The 16099-nt window shown below is 33.5% G+C and overlaps 2 protein-coding genes, 1 non-coding gene and 1 pseudogene across 5 annotated transcripts; 2 read left to right on the top strand and 2 right to left on the bottom strand.

Moving 5' to 3' along the window:
• Window positions 1-55: 55 nt before the first annotated feature.
• LOC121773870 (chaperone protein dnaJ 50-like) lies at window positions 56-3811 on the bottom strand. Its single transcript, XM_042170789.1, has 10 exons — window positions 3608-3811; window positions 3454-3516; window positions 3291-3357; window positions 2844-2903; window positions 2156-2206; window positions 1938-2018; window positions 1648-1760; window positions 1308-1425; window positions 739-865; window positions 56-397 (listed from the first exon to the last, which is right to left on the bottom strand). The coding sequence occupies exons 1-10, from the start codon at window positions 3805-3807 to the stop codon at window positions 294-296; spliced, it is 984 nt and encodes a 327-aa protein (XP_042026723.1). The 5' UTR covers window positions 3808-3811; the 3' UTR covers window positions 56-293.
• Window positions 3812-4591: 780 nt separating this feature from the next.
• Window positions 4592-4677, top strand: TRNAM-CAU. The gene is given in 2 exon segments: window positions 4592-4629; window positions 4642-4677. It is a non-coding gene; the product is annotated as a tRNA-Met (tRNA).
• Window positions 4678-7720: 3043 nt separating this feature from the next.
• LOC121775540 lies at window positions 7721-10008 on the bottom strand. 3 transcript variants are annotated; one of them, XM_042172627.1, is made up of 7 exons: window positions 9870-10008; window positions 9546-9737; window positions 9240-9321; window positions 9110-9178; window positions 8328-8541; window positions 8054-8100; window positions 7721-7871 (listed from the first exon to the last, which is right to left on the bottom strand). In XM_042172627.1, exons 2-7 carry the CDS (start codon window positions 9729-9731, stop codon window positions 7849-7851), a joined length of 621 nt encoding a protein of 206 aa, XP_042028561.1. In that variant the 5' UTR covers window positions 9732-9737; window positions 9870-10008; the 3' UTR covers window positions 7721-7848. The 3 variants fall into 3 exon arrangements, with proteins under 3 accessions (XP_042028561.1, XP_042028560.1, XP_042028562.1); XM_042172626.1 differs by having other exon boundaries at window positions 7721-8100; XM_042172628.1 differs by lacking the exon at window positions 9110-9178 and having other exon boundaries at window positions 7721-8100.
• Window positions 10009-14658: 4650 nt separating this feature from the next.
• LOC121775069 lies at window positions 14659-16022 on the top strand (annotated as a pseudogene).
• The last annotated feature ends 77 nt before the right edge of the window (window positions 16023-16099 follow it).

The following is a 16099-nucleotide window of genomic DNA, read 5'->3' as shown; positions in this document are numbered from 1 at the left end:
TTATGCAGTTTTATTTTGTGTGTTAGGTGGAGAGAGTAAAGTAAGAGAGATGGAATAAAGTAGAAATAAAAGTGTTTCCATTTATAGTAATGGGTCATCTTGGATGGGACAAACCAAAAATGAAAGTGGGTCATCTTTAATGGGACGAGGGAGTAACAATTAGGTTATTGCTACATGGACTATCAAAATTCCACCAAAATTCTCTCGAAAGAAAATCAGAACTATTAACACAACTCAGTGCTCTTGGCAGCCAATGCTACAATTTGTATCTTAAGATTAGAGTTGTGTATCTCCTATCTCCGGTACTTTGATTCTTTCCTCCTCTCAGCAAGGAAGCTCTCCAAGTTGGGTTTTACCCACAATCGTCTTTGGACAAGATCGTCCTTTGTTGATTCGTCTGATACACACCAAAACTGAAGTTAGTATTAGAATCATCGCTTCAAATCATATATGGTTAAAGCGATTTGTTATATTTCTTCACTCTTCAGTATGCAGAATGCCAAACAGAACCTGTAAACCATGTCTAGGTTGCAAAATCTCTCACAAATTTTTATCAAAGTTTGAGGTCAAATTTGCAGAAAGCTGGAGCAATATTGAGAAGAACTCAAATATAGGAAAATAAACCATATCGACATACAGTAAAGTAAACCCTTTTCTAGTAATATTATAAGTAAACTCATAGCAATGTGAAAAAAATAAAATAAAAGCATGAGAATAATTACTGACAGACAGTATCACCTATGTCTCTCCATGAGGCAGAAGGTACCCCGAGAGATCTTCTAGTAAGATAGGAGGCATCTTCCCAAGAATATGGTTTTTGTTTCACCTGGTACTGCCACAACCAATGCCCATACCATAACAACAACTGTATACAAAATGAACTAAATATGATTAGTACTCCCTCCGACCATGAATAGTATGCAAACATTTGATGGGCACAGATTTTTAAGAAGATAGTCGGTAGATGTTGGTGGCTGAGTTCTTAGTGGATAAAGGGTATAACTATGAGTCCAAGCCCCACTATGCAGAAATGTGTGATTTTTTGGTAAATCGTAAGTGTTTGTAAGGTTGACGATAAAGTAGATTGTGGGGTCATGCCTTAAGAAGAAAAGTTGCACATTTTTTCTAGACACCCAATATAGCAAATATTTCATACTTTACGTGGACAAAGGGAGTAATATTTTTCTAGTTATGCTCTAAGTTGACTCTAGTAGAGAAGTATAACGACTACATTAAACAGGTTTGCCAGGAATGCTAATGGTTTTTCCATACAGGGTATATAAGGAGAGGCAAGTGTAACAAATAACCTTTCCCATGGTGTAAGGCAATAATATGACACGAACAGCAAGAAGCTCCCAAAGGGAAGGCTTTTCAGCGCCTTTTATCTGCAGTTCAAGTTCCTTACTAAAATCCTCCACCATTTGCCTACAAAGAAAGAGAACTTCATTTCAACTTGAATGGAATCTGCAAAAAATCTTTTGGCAAGATATTTTCCACAACAAAGGCTATGAATATAGAAACCAGACAAAGAATAGGATGAGTTTTCATTTATGGTATAAAGAAAGAAATATCATAGGATAAAGAAATCTGCTGAACACGCCACTAACATAGAATCAATATAAGACAATACTATAAGGCAAGTCATACTTGTTCATCTGCTTGTTACCCTTCCTCTTGTTTGTTATTTTTCCATTGCGTTCAAGTTCCATAGCTTTTAGCTTATTCTTATAAGCTGGAGTCTTCTTCACCATGTCAATGGCCTAAAACAGGAACAAAATGTCGAAAATCAGTGGCAGAGAGTGAAGCAATAATTTTCAGTGGCTGATGCTTTAAACTTTAATACAGGCACTACAAAGTGACAGCATGACAGCATTTCTTCCATTAAAATTTATCGCAAAATGATGCCTTTTCACATGAAACATAACAAATTCCGTTACCTGGTTATACCTTTGCCATTGGTTAAGATACTGAAATCCTGAGAGAATCAAAAGAAGACCCAGAAGGACAGCACGAGTATCCTATAAAAGAGAAATAGTTAACATCCAATATGCTTGACAGAAGAATTATAAATAAAACAAGTTAAAATGTAAATGCTAGGATCAATCAGTAACAACAGGACTAAACAAAATAGAATACATTGTTTAAAGTAACTTACTGTCTTATGGCCGTAATAAGCATGGTAGTACCGCGCTGTATTGTAGAATACCTACACACAAGTAAATAATTAGCACTTATGCATATCAACTAGCAGTGGATAACATTATTGACGATAGTTTAATGATCAAGTATTGAGTATCACTTCACTTTTAAGCATTGAAGCATGTATCAATCAAAGAGGAAGGGGAAGAGCAGCAAGTAATACTAAATAATGGTGCTTCCAACCAAAATATCTTTACTTGGTAATTTTACATGATGAGATACGTAGAAGTCAAAGTAATGAGTCTGAATAGAATTTGGCATGTTGCTGACAGAAAAAGCAAATGCGGGGTGCCAGTGGGAAAAGGAACAGAAGGAACATTGTTTATTACAAGGCAGAAAAGGTGCTATAAAACCCAACATTGGCAAATGGCAGACTGTGTAATCAAGTATTTTAATCAACATCAATTAAATATAAAGACAAAAACGAAAAGTGGATATCCAGAATTTGAATGTAACTGATACACTGATGTAGGAGCATGCCCGAGGCAATTATTCATTCTGTTGACATAGGGAGATATAAATCCAAGAAACTCAATCGACGTGGCATACAATGAAAATTTTGATTACTTTAGTCAATAATGGAATCAAGTATCAACAACAGGGAAACACTGTAGATTAACATGATCAGACAGAAGCAAACAAACCTCTTCTGGATGTGCAATTGCATAGTCATACTGCTCCCTTGTGGCTTCATCTTTCAATATCTAGAAAACAAATAGATGTGAGTTCAACTGCAAATCACTTTCCTAAACTCAAACAGAACTGCTGCAGGAAAGCACTGTAGGAACAACAATTCGACATCTTCAGAAAACCTTAACTTGTAAACTCGGTGACTTATTCTCTCATTGATTGGTCAAAATAGTCTGAAATGATACCTTAATTTGTAAATTCAGTGTCTTATTCCCTCAATTTGATTGGTTTAAATAGCTACAGATTACAGAATCAAGTTTACCACAGATATATATATCCTAGCCTGAAGTGATACCACAAATTTCAGACTTAAAACAAATATTTGCACGGGATACAAACAACCAAGTAATTGCATGATTAAATTAAATACAATCCGTTGATACTTCACAATCTGAATGTACCTCATAAGCATTTGCAATCTTCACAAAATATTTCTTCGATTCGGGATCCGGATTTTTATCCGGATGACTACACGCAAATTGAAAAGATAAATGCAATACCGGTAAATATGAACTAACAAATTAAGCAATTCAAGCCAGGAAAAAAGTTACGAAAAGGACATACTGCTTAAGAGAGAGCTTGTAGTAAGCTTTCTTGATCTCGGAGGCATTGGCGCTTTGAGTGACCCTTCAATTACAAATCAATTAGGAGAAAAGTTCAAAAAAACAATTCATACATAAACACCAAAAATGGAGCGTGGAGGAGCGCGATTGCGTACCCTAAGAGATCGTAGCAATCGTCCTCATCGCAGTAGATCGAAAGAGATGGCTGAATGAGGAGGAAGAGCAGGAAGATCAATGCGGGAAAGCTCCGGCGGATAGAGGCTAATGGCTCCATTGGCCGCCGTTTTGACTCGGAGAAGCTACTGTGAGATTGAAATTGGATTTTATTGACTACAAATTTCTCTCTTTTTTTCATAAATGAAATGTAATCCAATTTTTGGCCCTAAATTGAATAAATTCGATTTTTCAGTTCACTGTCAATTAATTTTCCTATCAAGCCATCATAACTTCAGTCTCAGACCATAATTTAATTGAATAAATTATCAGATTTTATTCTCCATACCGTATATCAATTGATTATATTTATAACTTACTACTTTCGTATAAATATTAAACATAATTTTAATACCTTGTTTAAGATAATCAATCAAACATATGACCCCTTATTTTCACACTAACATACCCTCTTAAATATATTATCATGATAAATTAAGTGATTTTTCAGATGCAGCCGGAGCCGGACAACACCGCAAGGCCGAACTTAGATCGTAAACATTTTCCTGACCTCCCCGCACCGTAGTTTTTATGATCGGGCCCGTTTGTGGCAAGGGTTATCAATGCTCTAAATGAATGATTTACCATGCATCATTCTCGGACTATTCTCATACATTTGGATAATTCTCACAATTATATAATGCTTATAAGAGATTTTCCATTTCTTTGTTTGAGATTTACGATTTGATTGATTTTGGCAAAAGGATAAGTGTCGATGGATCGATGATAGCAGTGCATCTGAACGCGCATAATCCCACCACCACCAATGGCTACACTTACTAGCTTGGCCTTAGTGTCTATCAGTCCGGTATAAAAAGAGGCTAAAATAATTTTCTTAGTAGCTGCATAGTGATTAGAGATAGAGTTAAGATTGTGATCTGTGAACATATAATGAGTTGGATAAACACATTGAGGTTTATCATCAAGGGGTGGTGGCGCAGTTGGCTAGCGCGTAGGTCTCATAGCTTTCTGAGTAATCCTGAGGTCGAGAGTTCGAGCCTCTCTCACCCCATTTTTCTATTTTTTCTAATTTTTAATGTTACTCCCTCCATATATTTTATGTATTTCTTCATTTTTATTTATGGGATATTGGCATCTATTATCATGAAACTTTCAATGAGTTGGATTTTTCCCACAAAATTTAAAATTGGCAAATAATATCACGAACTTTACCCCAGGTTGTTTTTTCCCCACAAATAATATTATGATACCGAATTTTTTTCTTAATTTCTCGACAATAATTTTGAGAGCTTCAAGTTTTTCAATCTTTGAAGATAGTTTTTTTTAAGCACACCCTCCAAAATTGTTCTTCAATCTATTAAAATAACATGAATTTTTTCATTCGTGGAAAAAACAAACCCGAGATAAAGTTCGTGATATTATTTGCCAATTTTAAAGTTCGTGGAAAAAACCCAACTTTTTGAAAGTTTCATGATATTAGATGTCAATATCCCTTTATTTATTAGGTACTCCCTCTGTCCGCGAATATGAGTCCGGTTTTTCCATTTTAGTCCGTCCGCGAATAGGAGTCCCGGTTCACTTTTACCATCAATGGTAATAGGGTCTCACCTTCCACTAACTCATTTCACTCACATTTCATTTAAAACTAATATATACAAGTGGGGCCCCTATTCCACTACTTTTTTCCATCTTAAAACTTGTGCCGCTCATAAATGAGACTCCTAATGGCGGACGGAGGGAGTACTATATTTTATATTTCATTCATATATTTTAAATTATGTATTTTCATCTTTTTGTAGTAAGTCAATGGTCTTGATACAATATAACTAGAATTTAGATCTTACAAACTCAAAATCCATTTTTATTGACTAACTAATAAATTTAATACTAGTATTAATTATCTTTTTTTTAAAAATTAACTCCTATAAGGAAATTGTGGACGGAGGGAGTACTATATTTTATTATGTATTTTCATCTTTTTGTAGTAAGTCAATGGTCTTGCTAGATCTTACACACGCTAAGATAAACTCAAAATCCATTTTTATTGACTAACTAATAAATTTAATACTAGTATTAATTATCTTTTTTTTAAAAATTAACTCCTATAAGGAAATTACAAATAAACTCCTATACTATAGAAAGAAGGAAATTACAACTGATGTTAGAAAGAAGAAAATTACAAGTGATGTTAGGAGGGCTCGAACTTGGCAGCTCAGACAATAATGTCTAAGCTCCTTAGAGCTAGTACAAAGACCCTGGACAATACTAGTATTTATTATCTCGAGATATAAATGTATGCTCAAATATATTTTATTTAATAGTAGTATAATTCTAAGAGAAGAAACAATATTGAAGTTTCCATTCATTAGTGCATATGTATGCCATCAATAATCAAACATTAACATAAAGATAAAATCTAAGTATCTAACAGCATGACAACCAATATTTCCAAGTGATGAGTTCAAATATCCATTGCTTGTATACATAGAAACAAATTAATATTCGCTGGGATTCTATGATTAATTTTTTATAGATATATATTCTGCAATGAGATGTTTGTGGCTTGTAGTAGTAATTAACAATAACATGGAGAATATCTTTCTAACATACTGTATGAGCGATTGCGTCACATTTATTTCCCCTTTTCTCATGTGATTATTTGTCATTATACCTTTTTCCTTTTTGTCGTTGAATCACACACCTATATAGTCTATTCACTCTTCTATTTTCTTTCTAATAGAAGTTAAATGAAAATCCTTAGCTCTACCACCGAATTATTAGTTTGTTAGTTATACTTTGTATGAATCAAGATTTATTGTAATGAAACTATAAAGACTTACTTTCATAAAAACAAAGGGCTCACAGTTTTTAGAAACTGCAACCGGCTATTTCTAAAACATGGGCATGTATAGGTTGAGCGTGTAGTTTTCAGTACTACCTTTTTTTACCAAAATCGACAAAAATCGAAAATCTGAATTTTCCAAAAAAATAAAATCGAACCTAACCGGAATCCAAATAAAACCCATCCTAAAAATTCAAAATCCATAAAAACCGTATCAAATCGACGATGAAAATGACACAACTAAATTGTTTTACACTTTATTAAGTTGGACTTATAGCTTGTAGGCATAGATTGATTAATTATACCATAAATATAAATATATTACTCTACAATAATAAAAATTTTCGATTTAATTCAAAATTTTATATACTAGAAGTGAATGAAAGAACCGAACCAAATTTTAAAATTCGATTTTATTTAGTTATGATATTCTGTTTTCGAATTTTTTACTCACCCTTAGATTTGATCCCAACCCTCCTTCGTAGAGTAAAGGCATATCATATGATTCTTCTCCAAAATAAAATTGTTAGATTGACACAAAACATTTGAGTTAAAAGGTACTCCCATGTTCCTCTGTTTGTTACTTTGCCTAACATGAGCATATATTGGTGTATTGCCTTGTTCTAAATGCAGTCGAGGTTTCTTATTTCTTGCGTATGATGCCAGCAACCTAATTTGTATCCCTCTCTATTTGCCTTGTGTTATTTTTGGTGAATACCATGATGTGACTTGTGAGTTATGACCACACACATCACTCAAAAGATTAGAGGTGAACAAAATAATTAAAAATTAAATATTTGATCCGAACTAAATCAAAATTTTAAATTCAATTCTGATTTTTTGCTCGGGTCGGTTTAAATTTTGTGGCTAATTTTGATTTTTCGGTTCAAATTGAAAAATCAAAAACTAAATTTCTAATTAATACTATTATTTATATACATAAAATAAAACTCTGTTCAGATTTTTTGGATATATTCATGAAATTTCAATTTTTTTTGGTTCAGATCAGTTTTTATAGTTCGAATTTTAGTTTTTCGAGTTCAGTTTTACGGTTAGTTCGGTTCGATTTTTATTTTCAAATTCGGTTTTTCAGTTCAATTCAATTTGGTAAAATACCGAAGCTCGCCCCTACATAAAATGAGCTAAACGACTTGAAAGAATTTTACTGAAATGTTTTTTTTTAATTTAATTTAATTGTTAAGACAATTCTCCTTAATCTAATTACTACTAGATGAAACAGAAAGAAAAAAAGTTTAGCAAAAAAGGCTGCTTCTTTTTTCTGAGGCTCCACTACATTTTCCCAAGATACTAAACTAACATAAAAAGGGTATACACATCATATGACTTTCTATCCTCTCTGTTGTTGCTGCTGCCCACTCTTTACACATGTTTGATTGTAAACTCTGAGAAAAAAAAAAGTGAAATCCACTGAATCTAATGTGATCTCTTTCTGCCAAAAGTTCTAACTCTTTGTTTCTTCTTTATGTTTTTGCATCTCTCCACGTGGCCACATAAAACCTTGTCTTCAAAATATCAATGAAAATGATATGTTTATTTTAGTTAAGAGCTTCACCGTTGAACTTACCGATTGATAAGGTGAAATAGATAAGTAGAATGGTTCCCATGCATGACCTGCAACAGAAGGTATACACTTCACAAATCATCCTATGTTGGCAAATAAAAAAGAAATATAAATATAACACTATCTCGCATCTCTGTAAAGAGAGAACTGATAGGTCTTTCCTCCGATTACCAATTGGTTTTAGGATGGAACCTCATAGATTTCTATCATGGTATCAGAGCGGATCGCCAAATTGATGGCCGAATTTAACAGACCTAAAGAAGCACGAAAATCTTACAGTGTTGCAAAGAAGAAGAGTATTCTTCTAGGATCAACAGTCCATGTATGAGATGAGCGGCGGAAGCCGAATGGGCTCTTGGTTTCAGCAGCTGCGGCCGTGGTGGCTATGCCGCCATTGGTGATGGTGATCTGGTGATTGACTTGGGTCGGGACCGAGTGGTCGTGGGCCCCCGCCTCCACCACCACCCCTTGCTTTTCAAGCGTGAAAGTAGCTGCAATTTTTTTATACCAGGCAAGAAGTAAAGGCGTGTTATAATGTGTATGGTGAAAAGAAGAAATTTTAAATTGGTTCAATGATGTAATGCTTCTTTTTGGATTAATTTCAATTAAGTTAAGATGTAAAATGTCTTCCATTTCATTAACATGGTGTATTAAGATATGAGGTACTATTATTTTAAGACATGAAACGCTATTCGAAGTAGATTCGACTATGTACTAGCTCATTGCTCATGGACAAAACAAATAGAGATAGTGACAGCAACGATACAGCTATTATTAAGATTGTTTAAGGCATAATTGGTTTGGTTAGTTTATTAAGCATTATTAAAATGTGATTACTAATTATGTTGACATGCTTGAAGCAACCAACCATGTGACTACACCGGAAGTTGACTATAAGACAAGAAATACCCTCACCGATTGTGACCTCTTTTTTTGGCAAATTTTCTTGAAATTACAGTTTAAATTTGGAATAACAATAAAGAAATATATATTTAGTGATCTGGATATATTATCAATTAATATGTCCAGCCAATCACAATTACAAAAATATTCTTTTACCTGTCCAGATAATCACAATGGCAGAAATATTCCATTTTCTCATTTTCTGCAATTTGATTGGTTGAAACACTGCAATATGTCCGGACTACTGAATTTTTACTCGAAAAAAAGGAAAAATAAATAAGTATACCTTTTGGTGAAGTTGCAAGCATACTAACATCGGTGAGTTTCCTTTCTGCGATTCTCATCGTTCCCTTCCTTGAAAGATTTCTCTGCACCAAAAATCAAGGCATAATTAGCAAAATCAATTTCATTATTAAAATTCAAGAAGAATTTAGGATAAAGGGGCTGAAAAGGAGTTAACTTTCGGGAGACAAAACACCAAACACTGAAAATTGAAATTAATTACAATGATGGTTGCTGACAAGATTTCCGATTCCTCGAAATTTGCGAAAAAGGAAAAAAGATTGAAACTTTATTTGCAGAAAGAACTCACAGTGAGTCTTGAATTTGTAGAATTGGAATCTTTTTCTATAAGATGCGAAAACCTCTCCATATCGATCACGAAGCTGTCCGATTTAGTGGTGGAGTGGTGCAGCCCATCAACGCCGGAGATTCTCTGATTCTCTCCAGATTCTCCGGCGGCGGCGAGGCAGTTTGTAGCAAGATGATCAGAGCCCATTTCTTCCTAAAATTGAATGAAACAGTAAATGTTGAGACAGAAAAACAGAGAGAACAGATAAAAACAGAGAAAAACAGAGCACGCAGAGAAAAACAGAGCACAGAGGGAAAAAACAGAGCAAGTGTAAGAAGCTGAAACCTTTGCAGCTTTTGTTGATTGGTGTTGAAGAATGTAACAGTATGTAATAATGCAGAGATGATTGAGGAAGAATGGGGAGAAGAGGTTGGGATTTCAGAGTGAAATCATGATTTAAGACGTGGGCAGTTTAGTGACGATATATATACACACAGTGGTTGTTATCTGTCATTATTGTGGAGCTCTATGATTAAGTTTGGGACTTATCTTTAAAAATGGTTTTTCAAAAAAGTAATCTTGTGAATTGGGGTCTAAAAATGTAATCATAATCATTTCGAGTTAATACGGAATTTTTGGATAGTGACATTTTTTTTGGAAATATGTGTTGTATTAGTATATGTGGATGCATAGGGGAGGAATTAATTGAATTATTGTGATTAATTGGTATGATATTATTGTTTTTTGGTTAAAGAATATATTAATACGATATATGGGCATATTTTTATGCGAAATTGGAAAATATACTTTGATTTTATTGGGATAATTAACGTTACAAATTCACAATATATCCATGCAAGTTCCACATTATTAGTATGTATTACTACTATTATCATATTTCTCAAGAAACCTAATCTTGACTTACATTTCAACCGATTAGATCTTGAAGGATGACTGTTGACCTAATATTTTGATTCGAATAATAGTTTAGATAAGGCTATCTAGAAAATTATAGTTAATAATTAACATTTTAGCAAAGTAAATCAATTGATGTAAAGATCATACATTTAATCCTTGGATCATAATGTGATTATGAATTCAGATAAGTATTAGTACTTGTGTTCTTCTTCTTCCACGGCATCATTATTATTAATAAGCACTAATGGTTAGTGGTGTAGTAGTTAATTTGGAGAATAAGGTAAAGGGAAAATGAACATTTTTTTCTTTAATAAAAGAATAAAATATTGGGAAAAATTATATGGTAATTAATATAAGCCGGGTAGAAATAACTCATCACTTCTCCACCGAATCACCAAATTTCAACACATCAGCGTGAGTGAAGGAGAAACCCAAGAAAGTTGCAAGAATCCAAGTTATTTCGTTTTCTCAAATTCAACGTATTAAAAAAATCAATAAAATTCATATAATAATAGTAATTTTATTTGGAGTGAATTTGGTAGGAATATCAATCGAAATAGCATTTACCATCAGTGGTGGTCTCGTCAACGCACGGCACTGCAGCAATTGCTGCATTTTTCTAATAAAACACAATAAACGTTTGTTGTTATATTTGTTTTTATACAAGTATAATGAAATTAATATTTATAAAGCATCAAGTATAATGGCACGACCATCGTAAATAATCCTAATTATAAACCAAATATCAATTACGAATAAAACTTTGTAATCGTGTATTAGGAGTACTATATTAACTCTATTTATAATTAAGAAGAAAATATAACAATGGCAAAAAAAGTAATTGTAGAATTAAAACCTATATAAGTAAAAAGTATCCACACTTACTATTTTTTCTTCGTATTTCAGAACTTCAAATACTCTCGATTATGAATTATTGTATTTAGCTATAGTTCACAATTTGAACACTCTTAATTGTGAATTAAAAATTATGGATTCCAATTTAAACTGTCAATAATCTTAGTTACGGCTTACGAGTGGAGTAGTATATTTTGACTGTAATTCATAACTCCAAATACTCTATTTAGTTAACTAAAGCTAACTACAATTCACAAATAAAACTCTCAAAGCTGCAAATTACTCAGTCCAAAGCTATAAATTAAGAAAAACATATCTAGATCATGGGGTTTGGATTTACTATTAACATGAGATTTTAGATCATGGATTCTTAGCTAGTTGCGGTACTGTGTTGTCGGCGTCGGCGATGGCAAATAGACTGGCTGGCGATTTAACGAACACATTTTATACGTACTATAAGATTAAAATGGATAACTTGAGGTATTTACTCTGTAACTAATTGTAGTTGATTACAGATTGTGATAAGATAAAAAAAATACTAGACCTAAGTAAACCTAATTAAGCGTGTCTATATTGCCACCAAGTCCAAAAATATGATTTTTTATAAAAAAAAAATACATACGTATATATTATAGGTGTAGACAGCCTTTGCATTGGACCCTGGACCACCTTTCTAATCTAGCCAACTAGTACTAATTGCTTTGCTTCTATAATTTCATAGTTTTAAATATTTTTTCACTTGTTTTCCTCAGATAAACAGAACCACATTAAATGCTTGCAATAGTGATGGTTGTAAGGTTGACATTTTGATGTAATTGATCATATAAAAAAAATCAGAACCCATGCTAGTTGGCGTAGTCAACCCATAAAAATAATTCTAGTTGGTTAAAACTTTAATAATATTTCCATTTCTTTGTCATTAATAAATTGGTTTGACATCAAGATATATAGTTGTAGTATTTATTAACTGATATAAAAAGGACGAGTCATATGAATATAGTCATATTAATCTTTACAAAACGGAGTGTCAGATTAATAAAATTTAAAATAGAATATTTAATTTATTGTTCGATTAATAGATAGGGGTTCGAGTTATTACGGACCTTTTTAAGGAACCATTATTGATAATAAAGAATCTTTGAAAAAGAAAGTGAGTATATTAATGTTGATAAAAATATTTTGCCGTTTCATTATTTTTGAATTATTATGGGAATTCAGTCACATGTTTCGCGTAGTAAATTAGGGATCTAAACTGACGTTTCCCCGTGTATATGATACTTTTTCGCGATCTCTTTCGTCAAAATTAAATTAATAAACTTTTTTTTTTCATCCCAATCTCATTGTTGTTTAATATATACTACATGTCATTAATGAAATATTTTGAATTAATACAAAAAATGAAATATTGACAGAGGAGCGTTTGGAAAATTAAATTAAAACTATTAAATCATGCATGTATATTTGTATATATATGTAACATTACTATATCTTAATCTGAAAGAAGTAATCGAGTGTTTGCATAAAAAATATAAGAATGAACTTTTAGAGTGACAATAATGATGATAATCTATGAGGATTTAAAGAAGTTTGTCTCACTTAATGAAACAATTAGACATTTTTTCCTCTATCAAAACAATGGCTTATACGCTCCTCACATCATATTATGTGAATATATATATTATATTATTTTGTCTTATTTAATAAAAATATAAAAAATATTATATTTACATAGCAATAAAATAATTATTTATTACTCTTTTTCTCGAAATTCCACAAAGGCTTGTTTGTTTGCTAGGATTTTATTTTGGAAAAATAATCTGCCTACTAATTTTTAAAAATCTGTATTTGTTTGTTTTTTAATTTTAAAATTCTTATTTTCTAGGAGTTCTAGTTATTTTTTTATTTCAAAATTCTTATGTATTTTGGTATATGATATTATTTTCATTATTTTATTGAAATATAAACTGTAGTGATATTTTACTACTGTTATTATTATTATTATTATTATTATTATTATTATTATTATTGTTGTTGTTGTTATTATCATTAGTTCTATTGATAATTTACTAAGCACGTTTTAATGTAGATTTTAAAATTGTTAGTGCTAAAAAGTAGGTGAGTAATGTAGTACTAACACTCAACTTCCTTTAAAAGTTATTGATTCCCTTGGAGATAGATAGGAATAATTATCATGGGATAAGAAGAACAAAAGGATTTTGTTGTGGAACATAAGTTGGACAAATAATTTGTCAGACACAGAAACAGAGAGAATTGGGTATATAAAAAATAGGGAATAATCTGATACACAGTTGAGAAAAACGAAGTGCAACAGTATTAAAAAGTGATTAAATAAATCAAAACCGATTGCCAACGTTATATAGAAGAATGAATTAGGATTTGTAAAATTGTGATTGGGAAAATATTCTACAATCGCATGAAAATGGGGCTACGAATCGTATAGCTTCAATTTGAAGGCTACGAATTGATATTATTAATATTAATAAATATGAGGCTATGGTATAATATCACATTATCACCTACTCAGTAGCGGACACAAAAATATTTTTTGATAGGGGTTGTAAAGTAAATTTTTTTAGTTAATAAAGACATTAATTTTATGAGTAAATCAATATAAAAAATAGGATTTCTGTGGACGAAGGCAGTAGTAATATACAAAAATGATCGGATAGAGAAGAAGAGTAATTTAGTAAGCAAAAATAAACGGATAGAGAAGGAGAGGTAAAAGAAAAACAAAAAAGCGACGCTGAAGAAAATACAAAAAATGAGAAATTAAACGAAACAAAAAAGTGACGGATATACGTAAAAATTGCAAAAAGTCAATTTGTTACGAAAAAAAGCAAACATATGAAAATAGCCATTTCTATGTTGCAAAGATAGAATAAAAAATTAGAGATTCGATCATAAATTATCCTAAAAATTTATCATCAAATCATGGCTATATTGTGAATTCTCCTTTATGCATTATAAACCACATTTTGGCTACGATTGGGTCGTGAATAATGACAATAGAAGGCTAATTGTTTATAGCTAGCTATCTTTATATGTGGAAGACTAGTTTTTTATCTTCACTGCTTAAAAATTAAAATGGATATTTTATCAATAAAATTATAGTAATTTTTAACTTAATACATGCCATTTCATTTAACTAAGGCCTAATAAGGGAAAATTGAATATAAAAGCTATGTATATTTGTCGTATAGAGGCGAACCTAGTATCTTAATCCAATCTTACCTCGTCCTTCACAAAAGGAATAAGCTTCCTTTCTTTGATACTTACTTTTCCACCTCTAAACCAACATTTAAACAACATGCAATTGCTCAGCCGGTCGGAGAAAGAAGCAATGTGGTCGGAGCACCACATCCCGATCGACTCAGCCAGCCAACCCGCGGCCGGTGAAGCGCCACAACTCGGCCCACTACTACGCCCACCGCGTCAAAGAGAGCCTCACGAGACGCGCCACCAAGGTGTTCTGCGCCGTGTTTCTAACCCTCTTCCTCGTCGTCTGCGTCGCCGCTTTCATCCTCTGGCTCACCCTGCGCCCCCACCGCCCCAGATTTCACGTCGAAGAGTTCTCAATCCCGGCATTGGCGCACAAAGCCGGTTTTGAGAACGCCGCCATCATTTACAAAGCGACGGTGTGTAATGCTAATCAGATCATCGGCGTTTACTACGACTCAGCGAAGCTGGCGGTTTACGATCAGGAGCAGATCATCGGCGGTTCTCCCATCCTGTTTTCGTTCTATCAGAAGCCGAAGAATACGACGGTGATTGAGGGGCAGCTGAGTGGCGACACCCTAAGGGTGAGTGCGCCACGGTGGCAAGAGTTCGCGGCGGACCTAGGGAAGGGTGAGGTGGTTTTCCGGCTTAACATATCGGCAACGATCCGGTTCAGAATATGGAGGTGGCATAGCAAGCGCCATAAGATGCATGCTCGTTGACCCATCGGAGTCGGACCCGATGGCTTCATCTTGCTCCGTTACCGGGACAAGAGGTGCCCCTTGTACTTCACCTAGGACAACTGGCCCAAGAATTTAATGTTGTACATTGCATTTTCATTTTTCTAAACCATGTACCAACTCATTTGAACATTCAATGAATTAATGCTTATCAGTTATCACTACTATCCTATCATATCATAAACACTATTTAATTGCGAAGAGATGAAAAGGCCTTGATCTTTCAAACTTCCATCTATATATATTATGCACTCCACTGATAATTCATTTCTAGTGTGGAGATAGATGGCTTGGCGCAGACTAGATCAAGATCGACTAGTGATCTACTACTGGTTCTTTTGTGAGGTGAGTGTGGTGAGTTTGGTTGGAGTGGCTCTATGGCTCAGCCTCACTCCAAGAAATCCCCGGTTAACGATTTCACATACGGGAACCACCACCTCTCTAGTCGTCTGCCTCAAAGTATTCAATCCCAACAGTCACATGGGGATAGATTACAGCGGCATAAGCTTCAAGCTGTACACCAGCAGCGGTGTCGTTGCGGCCAACTTTACATCTGGTTTTCGTCAAGGCTACAAGAACACTACTCTGTTCCACATGCCCATACAGACCAACCAAAAGTTGTGGAATGCTAGTTCAGATGTGGAATTCAAGCTCAGGGTTGAAACTGCTTTTAGGTTTCGGATTATCAAGTGGTGGACCAGGGTCCACCAGATTGCGAGCGAACAGCGATTCAGTAAAGCCAGCATCAAGGGGACTGCAAGATGCAAATATAGTTAAAACCAGAAACTGAGCTGTCTGCTACGGAAATCTGCAGCATAGAGTCAA

The sequence above is a fragment of the Salvia splendens genome, chromosome 17, assembly GCF_004379255.2.
Source record: "Salvia splendens isolate huo1 chromosome 17, SspV2, whole genome shotgun sequence".
Classification (NCBI taxonomy): domain Eukaryota; kingdom Viridiplantae; phylum Streptophyta; class Magnoliopsida; order Lamiales; family Lamiaceae; genus Salvia; species Salvia splendens.
Note: the sequence above shows the minus strand (reverse complement) of the source record. Positions and strands in the feature narration are given on the sequence as shown.

Bases quoted from the DNA above. Each gene is read 5' to 3' on its own strand.
- LOC121775540 (XM_042172626.1), bottom strand. From the start codon at position 9,731: ATGGGCTCTGATCATCTTGCTACAAACTGCCTCGCCGCCGCCGGAGAA. The intron at 9,179-9,239 runs GTATACTTATTT...GACATATTGCAG, and splicing joins GCTTGCAACTTCACCAAAAG to TGTTTCAACCAATCAAATTG. The intron at 8,542-9,109 runs GTAAAAGAATAT...AAAAAATTGCAG, and splicing joins CATTGTGATTATCTGGACAG to CTACTTTCACGCTTGAAAAG.
- LOC121773870 (XM_042170789.1), bottom strand. From the start codon at position 3,807: ATGAAAAAAAGAGAGAAATTTGTAGTCAATAAAATCCAATTTCAATCT. The intron at 1,761-1,937 runs GTAACGGAATTT...TTCCTGTTTTAG, and splicing joins AATGGCAAAGGTATAACCAG to GCCATTGACATGGTGAAGAA. The intron at 1,426-1,647 runs GTATGACTTGCC...CTTTCTTTGTAG, and splicing joins GGTAACAAGCAGATGAACAA to GCAAATGGTGGAGGATTTTA.